The sequence below is a fragment of the Castanea sativa genome, chromosome 11, assembly GCF_040712315.1.
Source record: "Castanea sativa cultivar Marrone di Chiusa Pesio chromosome 11, ASM4071231v1".
Lineage (NCBI taxonomy): Eukaryota > Viridiplantae > Streptophyta > Magnoliopsida > Fagales > Fagaceae > Castanea > Castanea sativa.
The window spans coordinates 47,465,619-47,483,645 of NC_134023.1; the positions used below are offsets into that span (position 1 = coordinate 47,465,619).

Genomic DNA, 18,027 nt, shown 5'->3' on the forward strand with positions numbered 1-18,027 from the left:
TGCTTGATTGCTAGAGTTCCTTTTGTTAACCTCACTTTTATGTCAAATGGGCTTTAAGGGAGAGCTACCTTGTTGGGTGATTGTTCTGCAGTCTCTCTCTTTACTATAAGACTTCGAAGATAAAATTTTCTGAATTAAAAACATAACAGATGAGCGGAATTAGATACAATACCAACGTTATTCTTTTACAATTTGTGTCTTTTTTCTTTTTCTTTTTCGGTTTTTTGTTTCCCATGTGTTTGAGATTCCATTAAAAAGTAAAAAAAAAAAAGGTCTAAATGTAACAGAAAGAATTGAGAAACGTTCTATTTTGTTTCAGAAAAGAGAAAAAAGAAAAAGAAACGTTCTTTTTAATGTGTTGGAAATTTGTGAAGGAATGAATGACAAGGAGAGCTATCCCAAAAAGAAAAAGAAAAAAACACGAGGATAGAAATAATTTATTGACAGTTAAGCTTTGTAATGTTAATTTCTTTTGAAAAAAAGAATTATAAAAATGAATATTCATTTTTATCTGAATTCCTATATGGAAATGAAAAATATCTCCCGACACTAGGAATGGTAATTTATAGCGAAATTTATTCCTCAAAATCTTTTCGTATAAACAAGTTAAACAGGAGGTTGGTTCGTACGGCTTTAACTAATCCATCATCAATTAGCGAGTTGATTTCATTGGGAAAATAATAATAATAATTGTAAGGACACAATTCAAGTTCCCAAACCACGACTAGGAGGAAAATGGGCTTGAAAGGCCTTTCTTCACAATGAATTTGTAGAGGATGGGTTTATAATTTAGATTTCAAGGATGGCTTTAGACAATCACAAAAAGAACGGGCTTTGGGCCCAATGGAACAAAACAAAGAATCGTTTGCAAAGAGTAAGATTGAGAATTCCTCCTCGGACTGCTTCCGAGGATAATTTCTAATAGTATTTCTCAAGTGTGGATACAAATATTGATTATCATACACTTTTTCTTTCTCAAAAAGCCTCTCCCTTCTTCGTATGCCTTCCCTCCTATTTATACTCCTCCTCTTCTCTTCATCATCTTCCACTTTATGGCCGCGACCCTCATTTTTGGATACTTGTCCCATCCATTCTTCCCTAAAGCCCGCTGGGATTTGGGACCAAGTTCCAAGCTCTATACTCAGGTCCCATCCTTCCATCTATATTGTCAGCGTATCAATTACAGGGTCTTTAATATATGGGCGGTGGTAGCAGCTTTACTTTAGACATTCCACCGCTCTTTCTACTGTCCTCCACGTATACTGTATATCATCGGCTTAATATTCCGAGGACAAATCTACTCCTCGGACGGTATGGGACACTTAAATACTCCACGATTATTTTGATGTTTTCGGATTTGGGTTTCTAGCCCAAAAGACCTTGTTGGGCCGTCCATTATAAATTACTGAGCCCAATACCCCTACAATAATAATTCAAAAGGGAATCCAAAAATCATGTGTCCTAGAGAGAGGAAATATTGGCCCGTAAGGCCCAAGTAACAAAGGCAAAGTACAAGGGGTTTCGTAGAAAGGACCAATGGCTCCAAATCTAGACTACCACAGCTGAGATGCTACTATTTCTTACGAGGACTCCAGTCAACAAAAGTCCAAATTGGAAGGCCCAATTTGCAGCCCAAGCCTGCAAAAGGGTCCAACACATCATAATTGATCCCAAGAAGGTAAGATTTGGTATAAAGGGGAGAGTAGACCCGAAATGTTCCTGTCTACTAAACCTTTTGGGTGGTGTGTGTGCAGGGAAAACACCCACACACCAAAATGGTTAAGGGCTGTTAAGTCCATGTACACACACATATTTGAACTAATTGCCACAAACAAGTTCACCTCCATCTGCATTTATTATCCTTAACCACTCATTTTTTTCATTACCAAAGTCAACCATCCTATGAATTTTGCCATAACCTATCTTCCATTCTATCATATTCACATTTAAAATAACGAAACACTTTTCTTCCATTGATTACCAAATACAAATCATTATTTAAGGGCTTTTGAATTCAACATTAATGAAGAGGCATTAAGGGTATGTTTATTTGAAGATGAAATAAGGTGGATAGAAAACTTTGGAGAAAAAATGGGAAAGTAAACTTTTTTGGTGGGTGTTTAGTTGGATGGAGAGGAAGGAAAATAAATGGTGAGACCTATGTATTTTCTCCCAGAGCTCACCAAAAAAGTTCTCTCCCAAAAATAGAGAGAAAACTGAAGGGCGAAAATAGGGCTGCTTAATGGAAGAAAATGCCTATGTGCATTTGCACATGGGCAATTCGTCTAGTTCTTTTCTTTTTTTTTTCTCTTTCTTTTTTGTGATTTTTTAGGCACATTGCCTCTTCCTTTTTTTTTCTTTTCCTTTCCTGGATGTTGCTTCTTTTTTTTTTATTTTTTTTTTTCCTGGGTTGTGGGTGTGATAATTGTTTTTTTTTTTGTTTAACTAGACATGATTTATTTTTTAATAAATTGGGTAATTGCTTTTCTTTTTTTTTGGTTGTTTGTCACTTTTTTGTTTTAATTGGTGATCATTTTTTAAAAAGGATATATGAGTAAATTTATACTAACTTACTTTTTCCATCCCTCAACTTTTCCACTCCCAACCAAATAAAAATGAGATAAATTAAAATCTTTTCTATCCTCCTACTTTTCCACCTCTCCAACCAAACAAAACCCTAAAGAAAAAAAATGACCTATAATTTTTACTACAAAAAGGAGATCTAAGAAAATTACTTAGTGGCATCATCTCAATTCTCAACCATAACCCATAAGTTCGACAGTGGTATCCTTATATATTTAACCACATTCTATTGCCAAAAACCTAAGAAAAAACTTAAAATTCATGGACCTCGCAACATGCACAGTCGGTTCTCTATCTCTCTCACTAATCTCCCTTTACCATGGGTTCTTCCTTGAAGTACAATGCTCATTTTGCTTATTATCATGTGTTTAACTGTTTGGACTCTGGGCTTTAAAGTTTATGCACAGGCTAGGTGCGGTAGAATAGGACCAAAACCCCATTTTGTAAGAATGCTAAGCTCGGTTGTCCACCTCTTGTTAAAGTCCAAACTAGCGGTTATCTACATTTGTTGTGAGTATGACAAGTTTCCAAGATACTCTCACTCTCATGTGGCATTTGGTACGGGGTAATGTTTTAGGATTCCCAGGAATGTTTAAAGATTCTCATGTTTGGTTGCAAATCACGCTAAGGAATCAGATGCCAGGGGAATCTGGATTTCCCTCTCAGTGGGAATGTGGATTCCCTTTAAAACAGGTGGGAATCCAGATTCCAAAGCTTAAAGGAAACTGTATTTTTTATAGATTGAAAATTTTAACCCTTTTTCATTATCATTTAATCAATTAAGATAAAATATAAAACAAATTATTATGGATTAAACTCTTTTAAAATTATTATTAGGAATAAAAGCATTTGAGAATTTAAATAGTTATTTTTGTATTATACCTGTCATTTTGAAATGTTAGACTATAATTTTAATGAATTTTTCATAATTAATTGTTTATATTTGGTTTTTCATTATTTATTTAAAGGAATATTTTTTTTTTAAGGATTTGGTAGTTCACATTCAAATCTAAGGATAGAATATGAAAAATAAATAATTCATTTAAGATTCATGAGAATAAACCAAACATTATCATCTAAATTTCTAGGAATTACATTCCTAGGAATTTAGATGTCAAGAGTAATGTAGATTCCACGTACCAAACGCCACATCAAGGGAGGGGGGGAAAAAAAAGGTCTACAAAAAGTTTTAAAAAATCTCTACAAAAATTTGTATGATATGTCCTTAAAAATTTACTTTCATTAATATGTAACTTGAAAATAATACCAATATTCAAAATTTTGCCAGTGGCACATGTTAAGTGAGAGTTGAAAATATCAAGAGGGATTTTATAATATCTATGAGTAATCAAAATGTTTAAAAGAAACAGACATCTCTGAGTATACATCGTCAACACCCAATAGCATTAAGCAACAAAATTAACAACTAATATTAGAAAGCACTCTCCCATTTAGCCATTTCTCCCCCTAAAAATAATAAACAAATAAACAAATTTTCACTATTAAGGAGACAATTCTAAAGACGTAATTCTAAAGTTACAAACTATTTTACAAAAATTTTATAAACCGTTGTTGCAAACTTTTACTAGTTCTCATTTGAATCCAAACATTAGTTTTTCACTTGCTAATAACCACTCACCAAGTATAATTTTTTTGTAAAATTGTGCATAGAATTTAAGTTTCAAACTTTCAATCATAAAAGTTCTACCAAAAAAAAAAAAACTACAGCAACAACAACAATAAAGAGAGCTTCACTTTTGCTCTGATAATAATTCTACGCCATTACTTTTTTCATTTTCATTTTTTTTTTTAACTCTGTTAGAAAATAATGCTAAACAACATAACGAGTACTAAAAAATTAAAACAAAAAAGTCTTCCACTTTCTCTTCCAAGCTAAAGAGAACAAAACGTAACCTTAAGATAAAACTTTCTCCGCATTTGATTGAATATAGAGCATATCACTATGACATGAAAGGAAAAATCCACTCCCTTTGAAATTTCTACGTTCGAGTGTTTTCTAATGTCTGACATCCCAGGCACACGTTCCACGAAAGAGCTCATCAAAGCTCAACTGGCAACCATTCAAGAAGAATCAGCAAACGGTTGTTACTCTCAGTCTCACAAAATCGAAGATTGGATATCAGAAACATTAATGAGTCCAGCAGCAACAAGAACTGAAGAAATAGCAGCGACCACCCCACAACATTCATTCAAGATTCCCAAGAAAACGATGCTGGGAAAAACCAGAACACAGAAAAAGTCCTACCACCCATTCAGCGTGAGGAGCAGCACCACTATCAACTCCATGGCCATCTCTGACTCTGTGTACAACCACCATAATCAGTCACATTTGGTTCATTATTCCTCAGACAGACCCTTAACGCAGTGTGATTCCTCTGAAGGCTGTCCTTTGTGTGTTTGGAGCGTGGGGTCTCTCATGGCTGTTTTGCCAGATTCCCCATCACCCATTTGCAGTGTTTACTCCAGCCCACGAGACTCAAGAAACCAGGTATTCTTGCAAGAAAAGGAAAGAAAAAAAAAAGAGTAAAGTTAAGTGACTGTTTGACCTTGTGGGAAAGTTTCATTTTGTTTGATTGATTTCTCTGTTTCTTGTTTTGTATATGTATGGATTCTGAAAAAAAAAATTGATCAAATATGCCTACAGTATTGCTTTGATGAACCGTTTTCAATCTTGCTGCATTGATTTCTTGACATGTTCTTATTTAAATTTCTCTCTCTCTCTCTCTCTCTCTCTCTCTCTCTCTTTTTTTTTTTTTTTTTTTTTTTTTTTAGATTAGAAAATGCATACCTTATTGACTCATGCTTTTGGGCTCTTTCATATGTCCAGCTCTCTCTCTCTCTCTCTCTCACACACGCACTTTTTTTGTATTACGATTGAGGATGAAAATCTGTTTTAATTCTCAGAGCTCCGACACAGTATCCTTTGATAGCAAGAGAGTTACTACTAGTACTGAAATCGATAAATGGATGGATAACAGCCGTACACATCTTCAACGCCCCAACTTGGTGCAAGGTTATCCTCTCTCTCTCTCTCTCTCTCTCTCTCTCCCTCTCTGTGTTTTGTCTTTAACTCGTTCTTCTTTCTTGCATCATAATATTGTAAATTCCTTCTTTCATTTTCTTGTTTGGTGCAAGTAAAAAGGCAAAAAATAAAATAAAATCTTTGCATCATTTTCATGCAAACTAGTAGCCCGAAATAGCAGTTGAAAGTGTTGTTAATATAAGAAACTTTTTTTACAGCTTGTGATCATGAACTTTCCAGCCAGACTTTACCTCCATTGGAAGAGGAGAGTGAAGTTCCTGAAGAGCTGAGCAATGTAGCATGTGGTAATAGCTTACATGGAGCCTCTGAGGCTGATAGCTTGAACAATATTGAACAGCAAAGTTTGCTGACTCACCTGAAACCTTACCATGCATTTTTAGATGATGTCAAGAGGCACAAGTTTGATGCTGAGATAGAGGCATGGAAGAAAGCTAAATACCTCAAACTCATGAGCAAGTAAGAAAACACATCCTCTCTTACTCTCTTTTTCAAATATTTAACAGACTTTAAGTAAGCATGTTATGGCAGGCTGGAAAGGAAGGAAGAAGATATAAATGATTGGGAATTCGAGAAGACCAAAAAGGCGAATGAGGAGATGACGAAATTTGAGGTGTGGAAAAATATTTGTTGAATGTTCTTTCTTGATAAGCACTTTAGATTATGACATGATTTGAGTGCTATAACATAAAAATAAATAGTGAAAGCCTAAACCTGAATATGGCTAATGGGATTTATTATTTGTTTTAAGGGTTGTAAACAACACCTCACTCACATGTGAGTACACCTCCCAAATGTGGAACTCACACTTACGTAAGAGGAGCATTGTATGCAACTATTACACAAAGAGATCACCTTATAACAAAGACAAAACATGCAAGTAACTAGTAACTTTAGAGAGTAGAGACACTATTTTTCATATCAATTGATATAGCTATATAGATATATAATAAAGGGTTGTGTTCGCAAGGTGCCTATTAACAACTTTTTTGACTTTTTAAATAATTAGTCTTTTTTGCAACTTTATGTCATTTTTTTTCAACTTTATAAATACTTTTATGTTTTTTCTTTCATTTAGTTCATTTTTTTTCAACTTTATAAATACTTTTATGTTTTTTCTTTCATTTAGTTCATTTTTTTTAATACATAGAATAGGACCCATGTTAGGAAAATCTTAACAAGCACCCTAGGGTACTTGTAAACATTTTTATTACTTATAATAAAAGTAGTGTCAGTGATAAACCCAAGTAAAAATTATGAATTTTGTGCTCATCTAAATGTAGTAGGAAAAATAGAGGTGCCTGGGTATATGAAGCCACAAAGTCACAATCTTTTTCATTAAAAATCTTATCTTGTGTTATTCTTTTCTGGCAGAACAAACTGGAGAGAAAACGCGCCCAGGCATTGAAGAAGACAGAAGAAAAAATAAGCAGAGCCAAGGAAGTGGCAAACAAGAAGACAACAAAGGCAAGACGATCTACGATTGAGGAGATAACAGCAGTTTCAAAATTTTCTGACAAGATCCAAGCCTCCAAAAGTTTACTATTGCTCAAGCTTAGGAAGCTATGTTAGTTCACATTCAATACATCTAAAAATTGTATGACAATTACACTTGCGCTCCAACGGTTGATTCTAGTAGCATTAGCCGCATCAAATAACATCAAACACTCCATTCACATTGATTGTTTTGGCTCTAGTTTTGTCACATCATTATAGTGTGAATACCATCCTTCCAACTTTTGCTTCAAAGACAACAATCATTTACCTTTGTTGGTTATTTTGCCAGGCAGTGGATATTGTTTAGTTTCAGTATCTCACCTTCCCTTGAGAGTTAAACAGACAAGTTCTTCCATGTACCAATTACACCACAAGTATTTCAGGCAATATCCAAAAGCTTGACATTTTGCCAGCGAAATAAAGTTAATAACAAAATCTCTTCTTTGAATACAATTCTAAGAATCCTGAACACTATACAATGTACCTAGTTGTTTTAACTGGGTATATTTACATAACAATTCTCTGACAAGCCCCTATGTACACGAGGTCTCTCCTATTTTTCAATAAAAAAATTATTACATATCAAAAAAATTGACAAGCATGCTGGGGAGGATCAATGGGCAGCGTCAGATACCCAGCTAGAAACCATACTCTCATCCACAGATTTTGGACCCCCACAGGATCTTGAGACTGATTCAAATAGTTTTTCAATCTCTGGGGCACACCTTATGAAAGCTCGGTTCCAAAAATTGTATCTTTGATTCTGAAAAAATAAAAATAATAAAATGACAAACTCAGAATAAAATTTGATATTCAAGTTGGAATGCATACAGAGAAACTAAAAAAAATATTAGGAAAAAAAAAGATCATAACCTTAATTAATTCAATGAAATTAATCAGAAGGCCCCATGGATGAGGTCGATTAACAATCAGTCGTTCTAACAATACTCTTGTAATTTGCTCCTGGATTATTTCCTGCCCAGGGAAAAGGAAATTAGCCATCAAGTTAAGCAGCAGAATAATCCATGTTATCATTATAACAATCTTAGATCATCATATACTAAAACCAGTTGAAGGATAAACCTAGTAATTTACAGACTATTTCTTTTAAATCTGAAAAACCCAGGATCTAACAATAGAATAACCTCACCATGATAACCTATAAATAAATTGTTAATGACTGCATTTATACAAACATCATCAACTAGTTATAACCCCACCGTGATAGACTAAAAATAAAATGTTATAGTCAAACTTTGTACAAATGTCATCAATTAGTTTACACGTTACTATGTTACAGCTCTGATAACAGCAGGAGTAACAATACTATCTGAGACTTGATTACTATGAAAAAAAAAGGTGTTCCTATTGCCTCTCAACCAAGCTGTACGTACAGACTGCCATCTTCAACATTAATTAAAATATACACATTAAAATGTACCAAGTAACATTGACAATAGAACATTTTGTACCTGGTTTGATTCGGCAAACAAGTAAAGAAGGATGAAAGAGAAGTAATGTGTATGGGTGTTTGGATAGCGCAATTGGTTAGCAACTGCATTGAGAAAGAGGTAGCGCCCTTCAGTATCTAAGTCCCCTATTAGAGTCTGGAAGATGTCCAAGGCAGCACCAACCAAGAACAAAGCCAATGGGACAGTTTTTGGCTGCAGCTGCTGGATGGCCTGTACAAAATAACACGAAGATAAGCATCATACAAAAACTTTTTTAAAACAGAGCACAGAGAGAGAGAATTTCACAGCATCCTATTTTAATTTCAAATTGATCTCAAGCCCAAACACATGCCAAAAAATATAGTTCATTTACAGAAGAAAAAATGGTCAAGTTTTTTTTTAAAGTTTCAAAAAAAAAAAAACGCAAGTGACATAAAGCAAAGATAATGGTGATTAAAGAACTGATAACTGACCTATCAGCAATAACAGGTTAAGAATGCAAAAGTAAAAATCACTTTATGCATGTAACGAAACTGGGGAAGTCAATCTACCAACAAAAATGGCTAGACAAATATAAGTAAGAAAAAAATGAGTACCTGCATTCCAACATAGAGCACGAGGGAGTTGATTAAGGGTACATTGTAACGGGTACCAGCAGAGGCAGCTTCACTCGGTGGAAGGAGGAGCTTCTGCTTGAGTTCAGTCAGAAAGGACCCAGGTTGCCTAGTCTGTATAACATTCAAAAAACAAAACAAAGATAAAAAAAAATTATAAAAAAAAAAAAAAAACCAAAACAAGAAAAGGATCACAAGAATGTAACACTACAGAATTAAATCCAAATTAATAATTAAATTAAGCCACGTCTGCTTCAAGTGAAACATTGTTTCTCCATGACTTTTTTTCCCCGGTATTGTAAGGCCAAAACAAAATATAGTGGAGAGCCATATACCTTCAGATACTCATCTACATCAGCCTTCATCTGTTTTGCTTTAAGAGCTGCATCGACCTCAGAGAGAATGCGCGGGGATTGACTGCTTTCTGGAAGTAAATCAATCTGCAAATGGAAGAAAACCAATCCCCTTTAGGATTAGTCTCTTAATCAAACAGTTTACAATACAAGATCTATTGAGATACCTTCAAATTAGGAGTTGATGGATCAGGCAGCCTCATATTACGAGGAAATGCACTAAGGATAATGTTTCGCATTTGTATGCAGCTTGGAGGTATCACATCACAGAAGGTAAAATGGTAATCACACAGGAACTCAGGGAAATCATGAAGCAGCACTAACAGCACCCTAAGTGTGCCTTTATACAGAAAATGAACCTATGCATATTGAAGAAAACAGAAACAAAAGATAATTATCATATGTAGGACATAGTTGCTATGAACAACGAAACTGAGATAAAGAGGCAAACCGGAGTTCCAAGTTCAGCACTCCTCAAAAAGGGCTCCATGAATTGGAACAAATCTACCAGCAAGCGCTGGATAAAGGGCCAACCCTTCTGACCATTTGCAGTGAGCATTTTTGGCATGAAGCTCCGGTGACTCACCAACTCAAGCCAGGCAAAGCTGGAGAACCACTTCAACCAAATTAGTGATGCGAGTGTAAAATTGAAGCAATATTAGATTTATTTACGCATCAAGATTTCCCACATCCAATACATGCATGCCAAAACCATGATTAATAGAAACCACATAAAGCATAATGAACCCTCAAATAAATCTATTCCAGCACAAATCATCAGGTTCCTCGACTAAATCTTACAACATTTTCCAATTCAATGGATCTCTCAACTCTCAAGCCATCCTGGTGAAAACTACCCTGCATTTTTTCCAACTAGAAAGCTTATTAGAGCAAGAGGAAATCAACTGGACATAACTTGTCTGACTGACAAGCTTAAATAATAATATCCTAAGCAAGATTTTCTTTTTAAATTATTCTATTCAAGATGTTTTAATCTACTAACTCTTACAATTAAACAGTTCTTTCTCTCAGATTAGCAAAGAAATTATCAGTGAGCTCTCAAGAAACAACCAGCAAGTCAGCATAACAACTAAAGGAAAACACAATTCACAGCCATCCAAATTGATATTTATTACAGTATCAAAGCTCACATGCTCATAATGTTTACTTTAAAAAATCCTACCATCGACTGTTATTTTGTTAAAAATGTTAACCTGAATGAAGGAACTTTGAGGGGCTGCAAAGCATGAAATGCATTTGCAAACGTTGCCAAAATCTGCAATATACAGCACCAACATTAGTGTGAATCATAGAGAACAATGCAAAAGCGAATGATAACTATCCACACCTGAAAGTTTGCACCATCTATAATAGGTTCCAGAGATCCCAGGTCCAGCAGCCAGTTAATGAACAGTCTAAAATATGGTCTCGGATTAAAAGAAGCTTTCTTTTCCTCTGCATCTTTCTGGATGAATCTTACTGTCACCGCCAGAATCTGTCAAATACCATTTATACCATACAGACCATCATTTTAGTATTTAAAATTTTGTACCGCCCCGAAATTTTACTATTTAAATTTTTGTATGGACTTTGGACTAACCTTAGACAAAAGAAAGACTTTATTTGATCCCTGCTCCATAAGCTATCAAATTAATAAAATATTTTTCATTAAATTATAAAATATTAAAAATTAATCATAACATTAGATTCCAAAAATGAAAATACCATACGGTATATTTAGAATTCATAAACACCTACCTTCAGGATTGAAAAGACAAGTTTTGCGTAGATATCAACTGCAAGGAAGGACAGGTTCTGCACTTGAGACGATTGCAATGTTCCTGAATTTATCACCTCAGAGGACAGACAATGTGCGACAGAAAGCTCCTGATATGAGAGAAAGGCATTAAGTATGAATATCTGAATATCAGGTTAAAAGGTAGCTTTAAGGAGAAAAACTTACCGTCAGGAGGCGGAAAAAGCGATCTGTCATATCATCCCCCTTCAGCAGTCCACTCTGATGCAACTGTAAGATGTAATTGGTAAAGGCTGCATCATTTGCACCAGGTAGTTCACATATCCGGTACCAATCCGCAAACAGCATAGAGACCTACAGCATATTAACACACCAGTATAAATGCTATGATCAAAGCAAAAACACATATAATACGGTTCGTTTCTCGTCTTCTTCTTTTTTTCATTTTTCTACTCAGTATCGCCTACATTTAAACTCCAAAATACAATTATGTGTATCAGTATCCAATCAAAATAAATCAAACCTAACAGGCAACAGAAGAATATCATATGCCTACCCTTTTTTTTGGGGGGGGGGGGGGGGTGTTGTTGGTTACTTCCTGTTTTATGAAGCATGAACACAAGACACCAACAAAGCACAGTATACCACTGCAAATTAGATGAGACACAGAATCTAAACAAAGACAGCATATAAGGAAGAGGTAATTGTTATTATGGAGTGGAAGAATACTTGGAAAACTCCTGCCCCTTTGCTTGATGTGTGGCTCTAGACTAGAGAGGATTTTGACAGGATAATCTAACGAAGAGGGGGGATTGTGGGATTGTTATTAGGGAGTGGTGCTTTATTTGTAAAACACAGTGGAGATGATGTCAATCATTTACTCCTACATTGTGAGGTGGCTTGGGATTTGTGAGATATGATATTTTGTTTATTTGGAGTTTCTTGAGTGATGCTGTTTTCAGTTCAATATCTTTAAAAAGCAAGATTTAGGTACAGTACTTAGGTGCCCTTTTTAAGATTTTTCCATGTGAATTTTTTCTCATAGGATGGAAGTGTATTTTTTAGTTAAGTAGACACATAGTTGAATTTTAAGAGTGAAACATAAGGAACAACATTTAAGGTACTGTACCTAAGTTTTATCCATCTTTAAATGAGTTGGGCAGGGCAGTATGGGAGGAGAGGTAGTGGAGGAATTTGGGCTGTGGTTCTGTTGTCTTATGTGGTGTGTATCGAGAGAATGGAATGCAATGAGTTTTGGGGGCTAGAAGATTAGGGCCTGTTTGGTTTGAGGAGTTATGAGTTATATAACTCAAAAATTGTGGGACCCACTCCAAGTATGTTGTTTGGTTTAGTTTTTGAGTTGAGTTTTCATGACTCAAAACTCAAAAAAATTGAGTTAGAGTTATGAGAATTGAAAACAGATTTTAGGAGTTTCCAAATTCTGAAAACTGAGATATCAGGTATTTAAGTGGCATTTTGGTAATAACATATTATTAATGGGACCCACTCTTAAGCCTCATCACGTTCAAATGTCAGACCCAACCAACTACTTTTCTTCTTTCTTTCTTCTCCAGTTCACGCAGCTTCTTCACTTTGCCTATGTTATTCCTCACTTCTCTCTTCTCTAATTTGTTTTGCTTAAATTGATTTTGGCCATCAACAGGAAGATCGATTACTCTCTCTCGTGGATTTCTCTCTCACCATCCGTTTGTCCCTCTCTCTCTCATGCCTCACTCTCTATTTGCGACTTTGGGTAGCCGATCTACTGGTGGCCGTGTTTGTGGTGTGGCTGTGGGTATGGATGTGGGACATGAGCAAATTCTAATTAGAGCCATGGTGGGTTTGAGTATTGTGAATTTTCTGTGAAATTGGGTTTTGGTTTTGTGAATTTTTTCTGGGTTTGTTGTTGTTCATTGTAATGAAGGTGTGTTTTCAGTTTTAGTTTGCTGTGTGGGTGTGGTGTAAAGTTTTGGTGAACAAAACTTTTTAGGTTAAGCTGTGGAAAATGAACCCAGAAAATTCCGTATCTCAAGAAAATTCACAAAATTTCTTTGGTCTGACTTGGTATTGTTGTTTGTTGATTATTTCGTATCTCAAGAGTCAAGAAGTAAAGGGATTTTTAAACAAAGGTGTAAAAAAAAAGTCTTTTTTCTTATAAATTGCCACTCAAAAATGGTAATGCGTTTGTTTGTTGTACATTAGACAAGGGATTTGTTACAGAATTTTTTGTTAGTATAAACAATTAAACATGAACCAATTAAACACAAGGATCTGGATTGCTGTATTGTTGGCCTCTCATCTTTTGTTAAAAAAATCATTTTATGATTTCTTGGTATTCAATATTCATCACTTGTAACGGTATGAGGTAATGGAAGGGTGACAAAAGAAAAGAACTGTTTATAAAAAATCTGTTTATGTTTATCAAGGAGAAGCAGAGGAGTTTGGGAGTGGAAAAAAGAGAAGTGGGGGAGAAAGAAAGAGAGGCAGGTAAGGAAAAAAAAAGAGGTTGGAACTATGTAAAAAATCTGACCCAATTTGACATGTGGGCTCCACATGTTGGAGTGAAATTTGAGTTTTTGTGAAGAAATCTAAACCCAGTTTTTTACCCAAACGAATTGTAGTGTGAGTTAAGTAAGAAATAAAGAAAAGATAGGAGATCTGAGTTTAGATTTTGAGTTATGAAAACTGAGTCATAAAAATTTTGTTTGTTGAAGTTGAAAATTGAAATACTTTTGTGGTGTGTTTGGATAGCAGGATTTCGACATGTATATTTGGATTTGGCCAAATCCACCAAGTACTTTAAGCCTTGAAATCCTTGGATTTAAAATAACATCTAACCCCATGAAAGTTAAAATCAAATCCATTGGTCTAAAATCCAAATCCAAATCCAATTTCAAGTATCCAAACGCAACCTTGAAGTCTTTATATGAGTGGACTTTGTCCCCATTGCCTTTTTTTCAAATGAGGAGCTCCAAAATTTTATGGACTCCATGAATTTTAGCTAATGTCATTGTGTTTAGTTTTTGGTTTGTTTTCCTTTTTTATATTTTTGTGCTTCCGTTGTATACATTCTGTACTTGGGTAGTACCCCTTGGTTTTTTACAATTGAAGTACTTACTTATCAAAAGATGGAAGTATTGTGTCAAGGTAATGTCCAATGCACCCAATATATTCTTCTTAAATTTCATTTAAATCAGCAATTCTGGTCAAATGCATGTAAACTACACAATCTTCTACCAGATCTTTAAAACCAAGGAATTGAACATCAAGGTACCTGCTCACGAAAACCAGCCGGATCTGGTTCAACAGACTCTGCATTATTATAGTCTTCTCTGCTCGCTGTAGAGTACCCAGGAGCCTATTTCAGTAGAAAGAAAATACTTTAGGATCAGGAAATAAACAATACTCTAACTAAAAGTAATAGTTGGACAATGACATCTCCAGTGACCTTTTTGTCTTTTAATTGTCTCGCCTTATCCTCCTTTCCGACATTTACACTAGATAGAGCAGCCACACTACCAGCAGGATTCTTCACGATCTCAACCAGCTGTTGTAATGACTCTGGAGATCCAGGCTTTTGAGCAACCTGCAAATTAGAATTGGTAAGAAACTGTGCGACACGTCATGATGAAAGACAGTGTTACAAAAAATGAATGAAGATAAACCTTTGCCAAAGCGTCAACAAGATTGTGAAGTTCAGAAATAACTTTTGATTCTTCAACGACTAAAGTTTGTAAAAGGGAAATCGCAAACTCGGTCGCAGTTTCTGCACATTCATGTAATTGGTCAGTCAACTATAGCACCCAGTACAGATTATGTAAAATGAAGTTCCTTATACATACTATTCCTGCCCCCATCAATAAGCTTTGCCATGTGAACATTGTACTCTGCAAGGTTTAACAATTCACTGCGAATAAGGCCAATAGTTATATCTTTGTTGAACTTCCGCTCCTCATCTGAGTAAATAACCTGTAACAAAAATGAACACTTATATTATGATAAAGAAATGGAACACATTACTATATATCCAAAGATCTCCCTCTAACAACTACCAGAAGGTGATATAACTTTTTTTTTTTGCAAGCATGGAAGCAAAAGTATCAGAATGCCATAGAGATTAGATATGACGTAGAAAAGTTCTCACAGATTCCCTAACCACATATCGCAGGGATCAGCATAGACTAAGGCAAATTCATTAGGGAGGGAATCAAGTTTATCAAAAATTAATATATAACTTAAGGTATACCAAGTGTAGTAACATATAGCCAAGGCGAACCAGACTTTCCCTAACAGGTAATGCATCTTAAGAAACAGGAAAAAGGTTCAATATAGCATACCCAGCTACTGAGCTCCTTAACAACAAGCTTGCAAACATCACGAATTGCAGTCAGAATTGCCAGATGAGCCCCAATATGGATATTGTTTGACCCATTCTCATATAGACCTTTAAAAACCTGTAACATCATTTAGAATGGAAATCAAGTCAATGGATAATTTGGGAAAAACATTTCGAGAGATAAGGTTCTTTTCAGACCTATTCAAATCAGTTAATTGGACACTGACAAAATTGTGGAGCAACTGAGATAGCTCAAGCAATAACACATAAAATGCGTGTGTGTGTGTGTGTGTGAGACCCAAAATGTTCTCTTATAAAAGATAGCAAACCTTTTGTGCAACAGCCAAGGCAGCTTCATCTCGACTTATGCATCTGAGTATAATTTCAGGAACCTCAGCAATGACTACCTGAACACAAATATATCCCAAGACACATTTTAGCGTAAACATATGTGCAATAAAATTAAATTAAGGTTTCACAAACAAGTTGGCAAAATAGAATAAGGCACAAGAAACACCAGAACAAAGGTACCTCAGATAATATATAGCATAGTGGTAGTGCCAAGTTGAAGGAAAGAAAAACAATACCTGAACTTCTGCATCTTTACCATCATTATTTAGCAAAGCTTCCAACTGAAACCATCACAAATAGGGATTCAATAAAAAATTGTAGGTACTTCTTAAGCCATAATAGCAAAACTGAAAGAAACCAATAAGAAAAAAATAAAACATGAAACTACAAGCCCAGAGGGTAATGGTAACCACGCAACAATCTAAAGTAGGTCACCAGCTCCTTTTTTCGACCGGAACATGAGCATAAGTTGCACAAACGATGCTCAGATAATGAAGTACAATACAAGAAAAAAGGGGCGAGGGAAGGTGGGGTGGGGGGGACACCCAAGGCAAAAGAACAAAAAGGACAAACAACAAAGTTTATTTGCAACCTTCTGTGCCACAATCTGGTATTTATCCAATGCATCCCTAGTGGTGAGTGAAGGTTCTGATATGCCAGTTCCAAGGCGTTCCGCGGTAACCTGTGAAGGTAATGACTGTGAAGAAGCTCCAGACTCCTTGCAAAAAATTACAAGCATATATCAATAACAAAGGCTGATACCTCAACATAGAAACTCATCAAGAAAATAAAAACCTCTTACTTTTGCAACATCAGAGGAATCGACTGAACGTAAGTCAGAAGCTGAGGTAGTTGGAGGAAATGAAGCAGTTGCAGAATCATTTTCAGAACTAATGTGGCTAGCACCATCAGCAACTCCAATGTGAAGTGAGGAAGCACTATATAATTTCAGAAAGAATTCCAAGCATATTAGCAAAAAATAAAAATAAAAACAATAAATTTAATTTTTTATAATAAAAAAAAAAAAACCAGTGAACATGATATTGATAAAACACCTAAGATGCAGAGCCGAATTAGATTCCGTCGACTCATCCTGTGGCCGAGAGACTGCTTCAAATCCTGTGCTACCTGGGCCAGATGAGTAGCCAGGATTTAATTGTCCAGATGCTGAGCCATACGCACCAGGCAAACCTGTACCGCCAGCAGTAGCAGGACCGGATGGCATAGCATGTGAACTCTGGGTAGATTGGCTTTGCCAGGGAAGCCGAACAAAGTCCTAAACAGTGCAAGGGAATGCCCCAAAAAAAAAAACCTGTAAGGACTATGTCTAAGCATCATATGAAACCTCATGCAAAAAGTCGAGTGCCTACCTCATAAACTCGTTGTTGAGAAAGGGATAGGTGACCAGGTTTAGGCCGGAGGGCCTCTGGTACAACACCCATAGAACCTTGTGTATACATGTTTCCATCAAAAAATGTGGGACCAACACCCTCTCTATGCTTCCTTCTCAAAGCAAGTTGTTGACCTATTTCCCCATCAATGGTTTGTATCGCCTACAATAATCAACGCACCACAGAAAAACCATAAATTGAAATTTTACATTGTTTAAAAAATAGAATAATCAAAGTACAATCAGTTCATCATCCATTGTCCAATCAAACAGAAAGCCAAGCCCTAAAAAATTAATGCTGAATTAATTTTGAAGACAGTAAGCACTGAAATTGCATGATGCAGCTCAAAAATAAGTAAAGCCGCATTGCTTCCAACTATGGCACAATCTTGAGTTTTATTAATTGGGAAGCCACATGCCAACATCCAATGAAGGTGGCTCTGACCCTCTCTGTAGATCAAAGAATATTTTTTAATCATGTTTAGTCTAAAATGTCCTAGCAGTTTCTAAGACCTTTAAACAACTCTTTTAAAAAATAAATAAATAAATAAAAAATAAAAAACCAAGCCTTGGAGTGTAATCTTGGGTTTTAACAATTTAACATAGGTCACTAGGCATTTATTTTGGACCTCCTA

The 18,027-nt window shown here is 35.5% G+C and overlaps 2 protein-coding genes across 4 annotated transcripts in view; one reads left to right on the forward strand and one right to left on the reverse strand.

Annotated features, from left to right (window-relative positions):
* Positions 1 to 4,489: 4,489 nt before the first annotated feature.
* Positions 4,490 to 7,602, forward strand: LOC142617110 (uncharacterized). The gene is made up of 5 exons (XM_075789809.1): positions 4,490 to 5,092; positions 5,509 to 5,617; positions 5,845 to 6,103; positions 6,176 to 6,257; positions 7,019 to 7,602. The coding sequence occupies exons 1-5, from the start codon at positions 4,604 to 4,606 to the stop codon at positions 7,214 to 7,216; spliced, it is 1,137 nt and encodes a 378-aa protein (XP_075645924.1). The 5' UTR covers positions 4,490 to 4,603; the 3' UTR covers positions 7,217 to 7,602.
* Positions 7,519 to 18,027, reverse strand: part of LOC142617109 (uncharacterized) — a 46,833-nt gene continuing 36,324 nt past the window's right edge. Inside the window, exons 29-51 of one of the 3 annotated variants that reach the window (XM_075789808.1) lie at positions 17,373 to 17,555; positions 17,058 to 17,278; positions 16,805 to 16,940; positions 16,595 to 16,720; positions 16,239 to 16,283; positions 15,981 to 16,058; positions 15,653 to 15,769; positions 15,158 to 15,284; positions 14,981 to 15,081; positions 14,764 to 14,901; positions 14,590 to 14,673; positions 11,523 to 11,669; positions 11,318 to 11,446; positions 11,160 to 11,201; positions 10,908 to 11,054; positions 10,774 to 10,835; positions 10,011 to 10,164; positions 9,727 to 9,918; positions 9,542 to 9,646; positions 9,189 to 9,320; positions 8,614 to 8,823; positions 8,015 to 8,116; positions 7,519 to 7,904 (exon numbers count right to left, since the gene is read on the reverse strand). In XM_075789808.1, the coding sequence (XP_075645923.1) occupies positions 7,755 to 7,904; positions 8,015 to 8,116; positions 8,614 to 8,823; positions 9,189 to 9,320; positions 9,542 to 9,646; positions 9,727 to 9,918; positions 10,011 to 10,164; positions 10,774 to 10,835; positions 10,908 to 11,054; positions 11,160 to 11,201; positions 11,318 to 11,446; positions 11,523 to 11,669; positions 14,590 to 14,673; positions 14,764 to 14,901; positions 14,981 to 15,081; positions 15,158 to 15,284; positions 15,653 to 15,769; positions 15,981 to 16,058; positions 16,239 to 16,283; positions 16,595 to 16,720; positions 16,805 to 16,940; positions 17,058 to 17,278; positions 17,373 to 17,555 (2,928 nt within the window). In that variant the 3' untranslated portion in view covers positions 7,519 to 7,754. The remainder of the gene's footprint in view (positions 7,905 to 8,014; positions 8,117 to 8,613; positions 8,824 to 9,188; positions 9,321 to 9,541; positions 9,647 to 9,726; positions 9,919 to 10,010; positions 10,165 to 10,773; positions 10,836 to 10,907; positions 11,055 to 11,159; positions 11,202 to 11,317; positions 11,447 to 11,522; positions 11,670 to 14,589; positions 14,674 to 14,763; positions 14,902 to 14,980; positions 15,082 to 15,157; positions 15,285 to 15,652; positions 15,770 to 15,980; positions 16,059 to 16,238; positions 16,284 to 16,594; positions 16,721 to 16,804; positions 16,941 to 17,057; positions 17,279 to 17,372; positions 17,556 to 18,027) is intronic. The other 2 variants (XM_075789806.1, XM_075789807.1) reach the window with 2 other exon arrangements.

Coding starts and splice junctions, on each gene's coding strand:
- LOC142617110 (XM_075789809.1), top strand. CDS start 4,604: ATGTCTGACATCCCAGGCACACGTTCCACGAAAGAGCTCATCAAAGCT. Junction 5,618..5,844: donor ACGCCCCAACTTGGTGCAAG/GTTATCCTCTCT, acceptor CTTTTTTTACAG/CTTGTGATCATGAACTTTCC. Junction 6,258..7,018: donor AGGAGATGACGAAATTTGAG/GTGTGGAAAAAT, acceptor CTTTTCTGGCAG/AACAAACTGGAGAGAAAACG.